Source organism: Artibeus jamaicensis, unplaced genomic scaffold, assembly GCF_021234435.1.
Source record: "Artibeus jamaicensis isolate MK-2021 breed Jamaican fruit bat unplaced genomic scaffold, CSHL_Jam_final contig_585, whole genome shotgun sequence".
Lineage (NCBI taxonomy): Eukaryota > Metazoa > Chordata > Mammalia > Chiroptera > Phyllostomidae > Artibeus > Artibeus jamaicensis.
Genome location: NW_026521894.1, coordinates 13,909,366 through 13,922,474, shown reverse-complemented (window position 1 = coordinate 13,922,474; position 13,109 = coordinate 13,909,366). Strand labels below are relative to the sequence as shown.

Genomic DNA, 13,109 nt, shown 5'->3' with positions numbered 1-13,109 from the left:
GTGCTTCTAAACCATATTTTTAATATCGCTTGTGCTTATTGGGAAAATAGTTTAAAAAATTATGCAAATAACTAAGTGAAAACCTGAGTGCAATAAGAGCAATATTTTCTGAGGAAAAGAATTCTTTTTTTCTTCTCTTCCAAAGACCCCAATTTTTTTTTATCCTATGCTTATCAGGGCATCTGGTCTTCCATGGAATAGATGGTGATGTTCCTGAATTATGACAAAAAGTTTTCAGTTTCTAAAATTTAAAATAGGAATATGAGCCAGACTATTGCCTTTAAAAAGACTTCTCTGAATTCCTTTATTTCTCTGCACTGCCACATTCACAACGACCTGAGTGGAAGGACAAATCCGCCCCCCCCCCACCTGCAAGGTCTCAGTTACTTGCCACACAAAAGTTTATTTCTTGCCCATGTAATATCGACTGTGAGGCCAGGGGCTCTCCAGGCCTCCACACTTCAGGGGAGACCAGTGGGCTTCCATCTTCTGGTTCCACCATCTCAAATTCAGCTTAATCTCCTTTTCAGTCAAGCATCTCATTCCCATCCTCCACTGTGCCTGGAATTGCTGAGTTCAGACTCTCAGCTTCCCTTCTCCACATAATATACTTCTATCTCCAGATACATCAGGGAAAAAGAAAGTTGCCTAGCTACTTCCTTTTGGTGGTAAGGATGTGACACGGGTTTTTGCTGCTCCTCACATTTCAAACGATTGCTGCTTTTGCATTTCTCCCGCCTTCAATTTTATAAGGTGCTTCAAGTTCCTGAGCCTTACTGAAATTCTGTAAGGGAGAGCTCGGGACAGTGGAGGAGTGGTTTGCTTCTTTGAAATGTTTTCCTCTGTATCCAAACTATCATTTTCAATTTTCAAGATGTATTATGAGTTTGCCCACTTTTGTGCATTTTCTGTAATAATGCCTCAGAGTAACCATCAGTTCTCACTTCTATTACTTAGGTGTTCTAACTTCTCTTGCCTGCACATTGTCCACAGAACTAAGCACATTACTGAAATGTGTGTATCATATCAAGAGCTGTTTTAAATTTCCAATGCCTTCTTATTTCGAGTTGAAAAATATTCAAATACTTTGTATCAGTCACAAGATCCTACGCACCCTGGACCCTGCCTGTCTCCTTCGGTTCTATGACCCAGATGCAAATGAGCTTCCTTTCTATTCCACAATAGAGCTATTACACTTGCTGTTTACTCTGTGTGGAAGGTAACACTGGACCTCCCTTCTTGTCAGCTGGGGCTCAGAAAGGTCTCCTGCTCTAAGAGGTGTTCACAGATCAGCAGGAGCCAGGCTGGCCCCAGTCAATTCTGCTGTGTCATCCCATCCCCACATAATACCAATGGAAATGATCTGTTCATTTGTTTATGGACTCATTTATTGAGATGAATCAATAAATAAACCATTGTATACAGAGCCACGAGACAGCAGTGGAGACTTTAAGGTATTTGGATGATGGCACTTTTGTCCTATGCTTGTTCACCTCAGCAACTTGTATACTACTGCTCACGAGTTACCAGCTGACTTCCAACAGGTCGTCCTTAAGGAAGTCTACACATCAAATTCCCCAGCCAGCCTGCCAGGCAGAACCCAACAACCTTCCCCAGAGGATTCACCGACTCCACACAATTTTAGCAAGCCATAAAAATAGGGTTTGCTTTAGATGTTTTGATATAATTATTCAGAAAAGTGCATAAAATAGTAACCTCAAGCCCTCAGTTGGTTGAATGGACAATAATATGGGGAAAAACTCCAATTTTTGTTGCCTTTAATATATTTGTGAAGAAATACTCATAATAGATAACATTATAAACACAGCAATGACTCAAAGATCATAAATTATTTTCTGAGCCTCTACTGACCTAAGTGGTCAAAAGGGCCTAGTTTAGCCTAAAATGGGAGGGGAAGAGAAAGAGAAAAAGAGAAAGAGATCGGAGGGGAACCAAAGCCCGGGATTCTTCGGAAGCAACGTCCGGAGTTGGTCAACGTCCAGGGTTGTCCCAGAGGAAGGAGTCTGCGCGGATCAGGCTTCCTCAAACTCAGCGGAACTCACAGGGTTCACAGAGACACGACGGTGTCCAGTGGAAAAACCTCGGATGCAGACACAGGAGTTAGCAGTGTCCAAAGACATTTCAGGGTCCGGCAGGAAGAAGTAGGGCGAACTTGGTAAATAGCACCAGCTAAGCCCGTCCAGATGCGGCAACACCGGGAAGTCTCATGCTAGACCAGTGACTTAAAACCTTGCTTAAAGCTCTGAGATGTCTCAATGTCTCTGCGCACAAAACAGCAGTGGGCAGCAAGGCGGGCGTCCCCTAGATTTAGGATTAGGAGACTGGAGCAAAGCAGGACCCAGGAGCCAGGACAGGATGGGGTGTCTCGAGGCTCAGAGATGCAGGGTTGTCCAGGGAGGGTTTATCCTGGGACACAGGCAGGGCCTCGGGGTCCGGAGCAGTGCGCGCTGTGGCCACTGAGCGGCGCCTCTTGGCCCGGGCCTGAACAATTGGCTCCCGAGCCCCCAGTTCCCGAAGACAACGACCACCACCACATCTGCGAGTGGACTGGAGATCCCGGGCAGATGGACCCCGGAGTGGCGGCAAGGGTGGGTCAGCCTTGGAGGAGCGGCCGGCCACGGCAGCTGCGCATCGGGCGGCAGAGGCAGGGCCCCGGGGTAGGGAGAGCAGCAGGGAGGCCTGGAGCACTGGGGCGCGACGGCGGCGCGCAGCGCCCCGGCCCGCGGCGCCAGCTTTACTCGGGGCCCGACGCGGCTGAAGGTGCCTCAAGCCCAGAGCCGCTCTCCTGTCCGCCGGGCTCTTCCTCCAGGCGCTCAGGTCCCTGCTGCCCGGAGCCGTGGGCTCCACGTGGTCCACAACGGTGCGGTCCTGCCCGCTCTTCCACAGCTCATAGCGCTCGGGCTGCAGGATGCGCACGAAGGCGTCCATGGAAAAGCTGACCCTGGCCTCCCCGCAGCTGCACTGAGAGGCCACTTTGCCGTAGTCGATCCATCGCGGGGTGGCAAAGTTGATGGCCTCGGCGCAGTTGAAGCCGTGATTGAAGCCAGCGTGGTAGCCATAGGGAAAGGTCACCATGAACTCTCCAGCCTCCTGAGTGATGCGACTGAAGGGGATCCCATTCTCCTTGAGGACACTGGGCGAGATGAGAGCCACCTTGTGCCTCAGGAAGGCCTCACAGCCCCGGGAACTGCCTGGAAAAAGCTCCCTGGCCAGGCGTTCCAGGCGCTGGCCGTGCTCTGGGGGCACGGCGTACCAAGTCTTGGGCTCCCCAAAGTGCAGGTAGTTGATGCTGTAAAGGTCCATGTCCTCCGTGTGCCAAGCAAAGGTGGTCTTCCACATGCCGAAGTACAGGTAGGGTGTGTTGACGCCTTCGATGACAACTCCGCACTCCTGCTCCAGCAAGTCCTGAATGGTTCCCAGGTGGCCAAGATTCCACTCCTTGGTGTTCGCATCAAACAAGGAGCCACTGATGTCAGCGCCATAGATGGGTGAATCGTAGAGGCGGGTTTTCCAATATTTTCGCTCCAAATCCTCAAAATCCACGTGTGGTGGAGTCCGATATTTGCCACTGTTTGCCAAGCGGCAATACTCCCCCACAGTCATGGCTTTCTTCTTCTTGTGGTATTGAATGAACACTCCTGCCCGCCCGGAGGCCACCTGCTGGAGAGGAGCGGCTATTAAGATATCGCTGATGTCATCATACGTCTGTCTGGCTTTCCATTCCCTGGGTGGAATTATCTTAGCCAGGCCAGCTCGGTGGGCACCTTGGGATTCTATGGAAGCAATGTATTTATCAAAATCGTTAAACTCTTCTTTGGTTGGATAAAATATCATTATGTTACAATTTGGGTTCTGGGTATAATTAGTCTTAGAGTTTATCGCTTCCATGAGTAAACAACAAACTCCAAAGGTTTTAAATGAGTTTTAGATGGTTGAGGATGCTGGAAAATGCTGCTGTTTAAAACTGGGTTTGAATATATGAGGCCGCAGGTCCACCTAGTGGCATTTTATGCTAATTAGAAGATAATGTTTATTAGGCTTGCTGATTCACCCAGGAGAGTCTACTCTGGGCAGAAACTTTGCCCAGGTCTGAGACTCAGTGATGTTCCTCAGTTAGCTTTGTCCTTGAGGTTTACTGAATCACTCAATCCTGGCTGGGACACCCCAAATCTAGTGTCTTCAGATCAGTGTTTAATATCAAACCTAAAAAGTAGAATACAGAAAGGTTAAAAATGAATGTTTAGAAAAAGTTATTTGGAAACTACAAATAAGAAACCACTGTGGGATATTATTGCACACTCAAAGAAAGACTAAAATTTGATAACGTTGACAATTCAAGAGGTGGTGTGGGCCTGGAACAATGGGAATCTTCTTAACTGAGTATAGAGAAGAGAAATCACTGCAGTTACTTTGGTAAGTGATTTGAACGGTATCTTCTAAAGCTGAACCAAAGAGAACATATGCACGTGTTATGGTCCAACTGTGATCACATGCCTAGAAAATATGGACAGCTGTGCACTGAATGTCCTGGTCAAGAATGTTCATAACAACATCATTTCTAGTAGCCAAATACTAGCAACAACCCAAGTGTCCACCCCAGTGGAATCAGTGAATATATTGTGGTGTGCTCATACAATGGAATCCACTACATCGATGAAGATAAACGAAGACTGCATTTAAACATAGGAATAATTTTATAAACATAATAATGAACAAAATTATCCATACTCAAAATAACACGTATTCCTTCATTTCATTTACTCAAAGATTAAAATGCATCAAGGTAATCTACATCAGAAGTCAGAATAGTGGTCACCTTTGGCAAACAACAGTTTCGAGCAGGGGTATCAGGGGCTCCCGTAGTGATGTTACAGCCTGTTCCGAACCTAAGTGCTGGTTACACAGCTGTCAGATTAGCTGATGTGATAAGTCATCAAGCTATGATGACCCTCATAAATATTCGTATGTTTATTTAAAAACAGAGTTTAAGCCCTGGCTGGTGTAGCTCAGTGGATTGAGTGTGGGCCTGCAAACCAGAGGGTTGAGGTTCGATTCCCAGTCAGGGCACTTGCCTGGGTTGCAGGCCAGTTCCCAGCAGGGGACCCATGAGAGGCAACCACACATTGATGTTTCCTCCCTCTTTCCCTTCCCCTCTAAAGATAAATAAAATCTTTTTTTAAAAAATAGAGTTTAGGGGGAAAGCATTAAAAACAGTAAAAGATATTTCATTTTATTGAAAGAAACAGGAAGAATGATTGAAAAGAAATGAACTGAATAGTCAATTGAAGAAGTTAGAAAATATAGGGGGGAGGAAGAGTAAAGAAGTAAGAAAGAATAAATATGTTGCTAGTTAAAGATAATACATGCAAAACAGAGGGATAATGACCAAAAGTGTTCTTTGAAGAGGCTAATACAAGCAACAAACCTGGCTTAACTGATCATGAGAAGAGAGAGGTAAACATAACGACACTATGAACCAAACTGTACACACATCTAGGCACATGGTACAGAATTTCCAAAACCTCAAAAGACAACCTTGGCAATTTGACAGCAAAATTTGGGGGGGAAATAATTTTCTAGAGAGGAAATATATCCAAAATGAGCCCAAGAAAAGCTAGAAAGCTTTACTGCCCAGTATAGAAATCTAGTTCAAAGTACGCCCCTAAGAGCCCACGAGTGACCTCATTGTACAGGTGAATCTAGCAAAGTTTATAGAAACAGTTAACTTTTATCATGCAGATCCTTTCAGAGTATAGAAAGAGTTAGAGAGCTACTTAGTGAGGCTATTCTTATCTCTGAAAAGGACCACAGTAAATAATGCTACAGGCCGTCTTTATTTGCAGGTGGAGCTGAAAGCATGCTGCATAGAATATTATCCCATCAAATACATCAATATATTAAAGAATAATACATCATAACTAAACAGATGTGCCCCAGGAATGCAAGGATTATTCACCATCAGAAAAATCTAATGATATAATTCAGAGTATTAACAAAGAAAATGAATGATTATCTTGTAGGTACCAAAAAGCATTTGATGAAATTCAACATGTTTATGATTCTAAAATTCATTACTTGTAAAACATTAAGGAAAACTTCACACGATGCAATTTACAGATGATATGTCATTGAATTGTACTCCTGAAACTTAAATATAATTTTATTATCCAATATCACCATAATAAATTTAATTAAAAATAAAACAAACTTCTATAAGGTACAGAATTTCAATGTAAAAAATAAATGGCAAGTATCGTTCTGAATAGTGAAGCAAAAGGAATATTCTCATTAAGGTTAGAAAAAAAGATGTATCAGTAAACTATTTCTTTAGTGCAACTTCAAGTGGTACCCTTACTACTCTTTGCTAATCCTCTTACACTCTCCTAAGTACGAAGGTTTTCCATTCTCCAAATGTTTTATTTCACCTTCCCCTCTCAAACTTCGGGATGCCCACTCCATCCTACGTAGAACCCTTCAAATGCCCTTAAAGTCCCTATGCAGTGGGGTCCACCATTTCCTTAGACTGTACCTCTTCCTACTCCACCTTTTGCTCTCTGTTTTAACCATGTTCCTGAATGTATCTCAAAAAAACCCCAGTGTTCTCCTGCCTGATGGTCTTTGCACACAGGCGCCTATCTCACCTATTCAGTCTCAACTCAAATACCACCTTCTCGGGAAGGTACCTCTGATGGTCTTGTTTTAAGAAAACATCTCCAAATGAAACATGTATTGACAATCAGGGCCCACACTGATCAGGGCCCAATAATAGAATGTCTTCAAAATTCTACCCAAATCAGCCCACACTAACTTCATTATCCCTAGTTCAACTAATAACTGGATCCACTCAGCGATCTAACCATCTCTTCCTATTGAACCTGCCCTTCCATATTCTAGTAAATGGCTTATTTTCAATGTTATCAGCTTACAAAACACTGGTATTTTATCTAATGTTTTTCTTTAAAATTCCTTACAAGAAAACACAAGAGAAAGGACTGCCACTTCATAGCACTTCTGAAATCATTTTAAAAATCAAAACAACTTGTAAACTCAAACAAGTGGCCTCCTCAGCAGCCAGAGCTACTCTGACTGGAGGAATTGCTGAAACAGCACATAACCGAGCAGAGAGGAGTGACTGCAGATGACAGGGAGGGGTTAATGCCTGGCTCCCTAGTACAGTGAATTACCCAGCCTCACCAGTCAGGAGGCTCAAACATGCCCACTCCTGTCTTAAATTGGTGCATCAAATCAGAGGAGATTTCCTAGAGGTTCTGAATCCACTTGAAATCACCCTACAAAATTATTGAAAATTTCTGAGTTATTAGTTCTGGATAAATTTCCTGGAAGTGTGCCTGAAATCATAAACAAATCCAGGTTTTCTGGGGTCTAAAGGTTATAAAAATTTCAGGGCCTCTTAAGGACAGAAAGTGTTCTCCAGGAAACCTGCCGGGATGGAAGGAAGAGTGGTACAGCGTAGCTAGCACAGTTGTCAGGACGCAAAACACCATTAGCATCCAGGTCTGCACGAGGAGCCCTGGGAGGAGCCGCTCCCCTGGAGGAGGCAACCCCATTCTCTCCAGAGATCAAGGTATTTCATCTTTCTCACCCTGATGTCTCCCCCCAAAATTACAAATACCAGCCTGCCTGTGACTGCTCAAAATAATAGAACTCCTTCACATCCCCATGGTCCCCTGGAATCTTGGTGCCAGAGTTCCATGGGGCTGAGGCACAGTCCTCCACCACCCCCACAGCTAGGGAGATCACCACAGTCTGCCTTCTTTGACCAAATGTAAATCCTGTTTCCTTAGTGTCTGGTGTAAGGGGCAAAAATAGCCAAGGAAGTGCTTGCTCTCTGTAACCACAGGCTTGTAGCTTTTATAAGAGTGTATCAGACTGATGTTGGCGGCCGACCTGAATGCTAATGGCAGAGGCCCTTTGAGTGAGGAGTAGTGGCACCTGGGCACCTGCCTTAGCTGGATCCTCGAAGGAATTCATGCACCAAGGAATCTGAAGAGGGTGAGATGAGGAGGATCAATATACGCCTCTCCTTTTCCAACTTCAATGTCAAAGGATGAAGGGAGTATTAGCTGGCAAAACAATCTCTAGATCTCCATAGAACTTATTGCTAATAAATGGAGATTGGAATGGGGAAATGGTGACAATCTGGCTCATCCCTGAGGAAGTATGACAAATTCAATTAATTTAGATTCCAAAGATTGGGTGTAAAATGACTCGCTCTCCTCTTATTCCAGACACACACCTGATGAGCACTCACAGTCTTAGGGATAGTTTGCTATGAAGGAGCAGCATTGTCCAAAAAAATGACCCCAGGCCCTAGTCAGTGTGACCCAGTTTATTGGAGCATTGTTCCACAGACGGAAAGGTGGGTTTGATTCCAAGACAGGGTCAGGGTGCATACCAGAAGACAACCGATTGATGTCTCTCTCTCTCTCTCTGTTTCTCAGCAATGAAAAGATGTCCTCAGGTGAGGACTAAAAAAATGACCTTAGATGTTCACCCTGGAAAGCCCGAACTGGAAGGCGAGGCTTCCCCTCTTGCATGCCCCAAACTGTTTTCTGGTGCATCAGTGTTTCTCTCTCTCCTTTTCCCTCTTTCTAAAAATAAAATTTTAAACAAAAGAAAAGTGGAGTAATTTAGGAAAGGTATATATGATAAACTTAAATACCATACTGAGGGCCTTTCCCCTAGGAAGTAATAAAATGCTGACTATGAATATCACACAAGCCCTCCTTTCTTACTGAATTGATAATATACCATCAAAAGAAGCTTTGAGTGGAGCACTTTGTATTTTTTCATAAACTAAATTATTTCCTTTCTACATTTCTAAGGGTTCTAAGAAGAATGATACATGGTCACCATATATATAATAAATACATATATTATTCTTCGAATATTGAGCATCAAAATAAATTATTCTGACTTTGTAACTGTAACCCTGTGCTCAAAACACACTGCTCAGAATTGGCCAGGCACCATAACAATGGCCCCTCAGTGCTCCAGGCAAATATGTCACTTCCCTGTGAGTCCCAGACGGTGGCTTTTACTGTGAGCCTGCCTTCCTGCTCCTTTCAGCTGGGGCCACAGGTCCCAGTGGAGAATAAATGCCCTTGCACGTCAGATACTCTTCTATTTTATCTTTATCCATAGTAACCACAGTTAACACAGAAATTCTTTATCCAAAGAAACCTGGCAGTTCTGACAATTGAAGAAAGGTATTTTCTTATTTTTAGAATGATTAAAAGTACCCGATTTCTTAAACTTGATGGTTTTCTGAAAATTAGGAAGTTTTTCCTCTATGTACTTTAGAAATAATTTCTCGAAGCTTCCTTGCTGGGGGGAGGTGTCTGCATGTGTATTAAAAGCTAGAGAAAGCGAGAAGTGAATTATGTTTAATAGTCCCTTTCCCTGTGGCCATGTCTAGATTGTTTATTGCCCACATTGCTTAGCAATTTCAGGAGAGCGGGATAGCCTTTTTGTCTTTCATGTGGCATTCAAATTCATTACTTCAAATAGGAATTGTTGACAAAACCTCTCAGACATTAGCCAAGGTGTCTGCTGATAATATCTAAATACTGTGTCTAATACATTTTTCTCAATTTAGAAAATCTACTTTCCATTCTTTGAAAATAATTTACAAGCATAATATTTGATGGCTAAATAAATTCTATTCTAAAGATATAAGTGACTCAACTTTCCCATTATTGGACACTTATTTTATTGTCAGTTTTTCACAATTATTACTAATCACTGACAAATATTTATCCTATATTTCATTATATAGATCAGTATATACAGTAAAAATATTGGTTGAATGGGTGAAATTCCTTAGATTAGATAACTACCTAAGAACAGAATTACTTCACTGTAGGATTTAAATATTTTAAGATTCTTAACATTTACTGCCAAAATTTTCCAAGAAGAATATATCATTTTACATCCTCACTATTAAATAACTTTAGAAAAACACCTCTACTAATTTGGTAAGTGAAAAAGAATAGCTCAAAATTTTAATTTACATTTCTTAGATTATCACTAAGATTGATTGTTTAAATATTAGCCATTTGGATTTCATTATATGTATTGGTTCATATCCTCCGTGCATTTTATCTCATACGGTTCTAGCATTGTTTTCTCATATAAAATATGAACATTTTATATAGTGCTCATATGAACATTTTACATATTAAATACTTTTAAATATGCTCATAGTTTTTTCCAGTTTACCATTTCTTTAATTTATACTTCTTTAATTTTATTTAATTTAAAATGTTTTCACATGTATTTTAATGTTTTATGTTGTTGTGTCTCTTTCTTTGTAGTATCTTTCATGGCTTTTATGTTTAGAATGTTACTTCCCCACCAAAAGGCAGATAAATATTATCTTAATAGTTTTTTGTTTTATATGTTAATTGTACCTTTGTAATTTTAATTATACCATTAATCATAGCTGGGTGTTTTTATTATTGTTTTTTATCTTCACCCAGGGACATGCTTATTGATATTAGAGAGAGGGGAAGAGAGGAAAGAAAGTTGGAGTGAAATATCAATGTGAGAGAGCAACATTGATCGCTTGCCTCTTGCACACATTCCTGCATCCCTACTGGGGACTGAACCCTCTGCCCAGGTATGTGCACTGACTGGTATTGAACCCACAGACTTTCAGCTTACAGAACGATACTCCAACCAAGGGAGCCACACCAGCCAGGGCTGTTTTTCTTTTATTAACTTTTTAAAAATTGTTTTATGGGTACAGTGTGAGGAATAAGAAAAATGTAATTTTTATTTCTAGTCCATTATATATGACCTATTTTGTGTTTTCTTTTTCTGTTTCCTGCTAGCTCTTCTTTGTTCCAGTGTCCATAAATTTTTTCAATCTCAAAATCCTGATTCTTTAGGTACAATTTATTCTTTGATTACTTCCTCTACTGTTTTCCTCTGTGCATTAACTCCTGTCATTTGAATACTGGACACTAATTTTTGTGTCTTCTCCCAATTTTCTATCACTTCACAATGATGTTCCCATGTCTGAAAAATTTCACCCTTATCTTTAAAACCTACTATTCTCTTTTTCATTCTATGAAATTTTTAATTTTCCGCAGGTTATTTCTGTTTCCGTAGCTTATAACTTCCTTTATTTCCTCCTTTTTATTATTCTGTTCTCTGGGGTGCATTTCTTCTATCTCTCTAAAAATGCTAAAATGTCAAAGGTTTTTACAGGTTTCTACCCCACCCCCTGCACTGTGTGGTCTGTTTCTGCCAAATTTTTATTCATTTGTTTTGGTTTCTACCTTTCAGGCTCAAGGCTTTCCCTATATGTCTGGTGATCCTTAATATTGGCTCAAACACGAGAGTATAGCACTAAAAAACTGACTAGAAGCTTAGACTAGCACAGGGGTCATTGATTAGGCTTCCCTGCATGGTGATCTTGCTGGGCTACTTCCTGGGTGAAACCTCTGTTCACCAGTGAAGGATCGTCCAGTCTTCCTTCTGGGGTGGACAGGCCTGGCTTCCTCATGGAAAACAGCTCCTGAAATTTCCAGTGTCCAACTTGTGAAGTTCATTAAATCAACTTGTTCTCCCTATGACAACCACATTCTAAACAACTCCTGGAAATTCCCAGTCCATAGACTTGAAGGTGGCGGGAGAGGGTGAGAGAGGAGCTGCCCCCAGGCAGGTCACCTAAGGCTGCATTAGGCTTTCAACAAATCCTCCTTAGCCCCATTTTACTGCCACATCCTGAGGTGTGTAGTGCCATGAAATCCCAGGCCTTCGGGGCTCTGTACAGACAGTTGTGTTGCTTCTTGGCTTTCCTCACTGCCAATTTAGCACTCAACTTTTCAGGGTTTGATAAATCATCTGTTTTCAAATTTTGTTATCTTATTTCCTTTACCATTTTCTCTCTTTGTAGTTGATTTCTTAAAAACAAAAACCCTGTTCTTGTCACTTCTGTGGAGTTTAGGAGGAAGCAAAGTAAATGATTGTGTTTCAACCACCATCTTTCTCTGTTTCCTCAAATGTATCTCTCAGTAGTTCCTTACACAAACTCTTGGCTCTAAATACTTCCAGTCATTTTCCCTGACTCTATGCTCTTCTCTTAGTTCTCTTACCGCCTCCCCTTTTTTCAAAGTTATAATCCCTGCTTTTCAGGAGAATCTCCACCTGAGGTATCCTTCCCTCCCCACCCTGGACCTTGGTGAGGATTCTGTCCTTTGCACTCCATGAGCACTATTTGCCTGAGCCATTTAGTGAGTTCTTAAAACAAACTGTTGCAGTGGGAGCGCTCTAGAATGCCCTACTTGACAGCTAGATTTCATCTCTCATGGGCACTTGTCTAAAGCAATAAATCCCTTCCATGAGATGTGCTTGCTTCTCTCTCCAAGATATCTGCAGGTTTCTACCCCCACAAGCTTTATCATTTCCTCCTTGATGAGATGCATGGAAAAGAGAAAATTGAAGAGGTGACTTTTCCTGTAACTTTTTGTCTCTCAAATGCCAAAATTTGGTGTGGATTTCCTATTTAGGAACATCGAAGAGTGTGGATATAGAGCGGAAAGACACATGGTGGGAAGTGTCATGCACAAACAGCATACATTAAATCATGACAAAGAATGGGACTTGGCCTTTAAATCAGCAACTTCCCTGTTACATGGATACTGTGGCAGTCACCGGGCTATCTGGCTGCTAGAGAGGCAGGAGCTGGAAGTCTTCTTGAACCCCACATCTCCAAGACATGGCCACTCTACTGAGTTTTGAGGCAACTTCTAACATTTTAAATACATTTCTTTAGTAGCATGTAAGCCTGTTTCCTGAGTTCTCCCAAAGATTCTTTTAAAAGAAGAAGATTTACTTTTTAGAGAGAGGAAAAGGGAGGGAGAAAGAAAGGGAAAGAAACACCAATGTGTGGGAAACACACATTGATCGGCTGCCTCTCACACGTACCCAACCAGGGAACCTGGTCCAGGTCCCAGGCACGTGCCTTGACTGGTAATTGAACCGGTGACCCTTTGGCTCACAGGCCAGTGCTCAATCCACTGAGCCACACCAGCCAGGGATCCGTAAACTACTTAACT

At 42.1% G+C, this 13,109-nt stretch overlaps 1 protein-coding gene across 3 annotated transcripts in view; it reads right to left on the bottom strand.

The window, feature by feature from the left end:
- Positions 1-1,453: 1,453 nt before the first annotated feature.
- The window catches only part of KDM4D (lysine demethylase 4D), a 27,411-nt gene continuing 15,755 nt past the window's right edge, over positions 1,454-13,109 (bottom strand). For all 3 annotated transcript variants that reach the window (XM_053670471.1, XM_037163462.2, XM_037163461.2), the window contains one exon: positions 1,454-4,224. In XM_053670471.1, the coding sequence (XP_053526446.1) occupies positions 2,335-3,909 (1,575 nt within the window). In that variant the 5' untranslated portion in view covers positions 3,910-4,224 and the 3' untranslated portion in view covers positions 1,454-2,334. The remainder of the gene's footprint in view (positions 4,225-13,109) is intronic.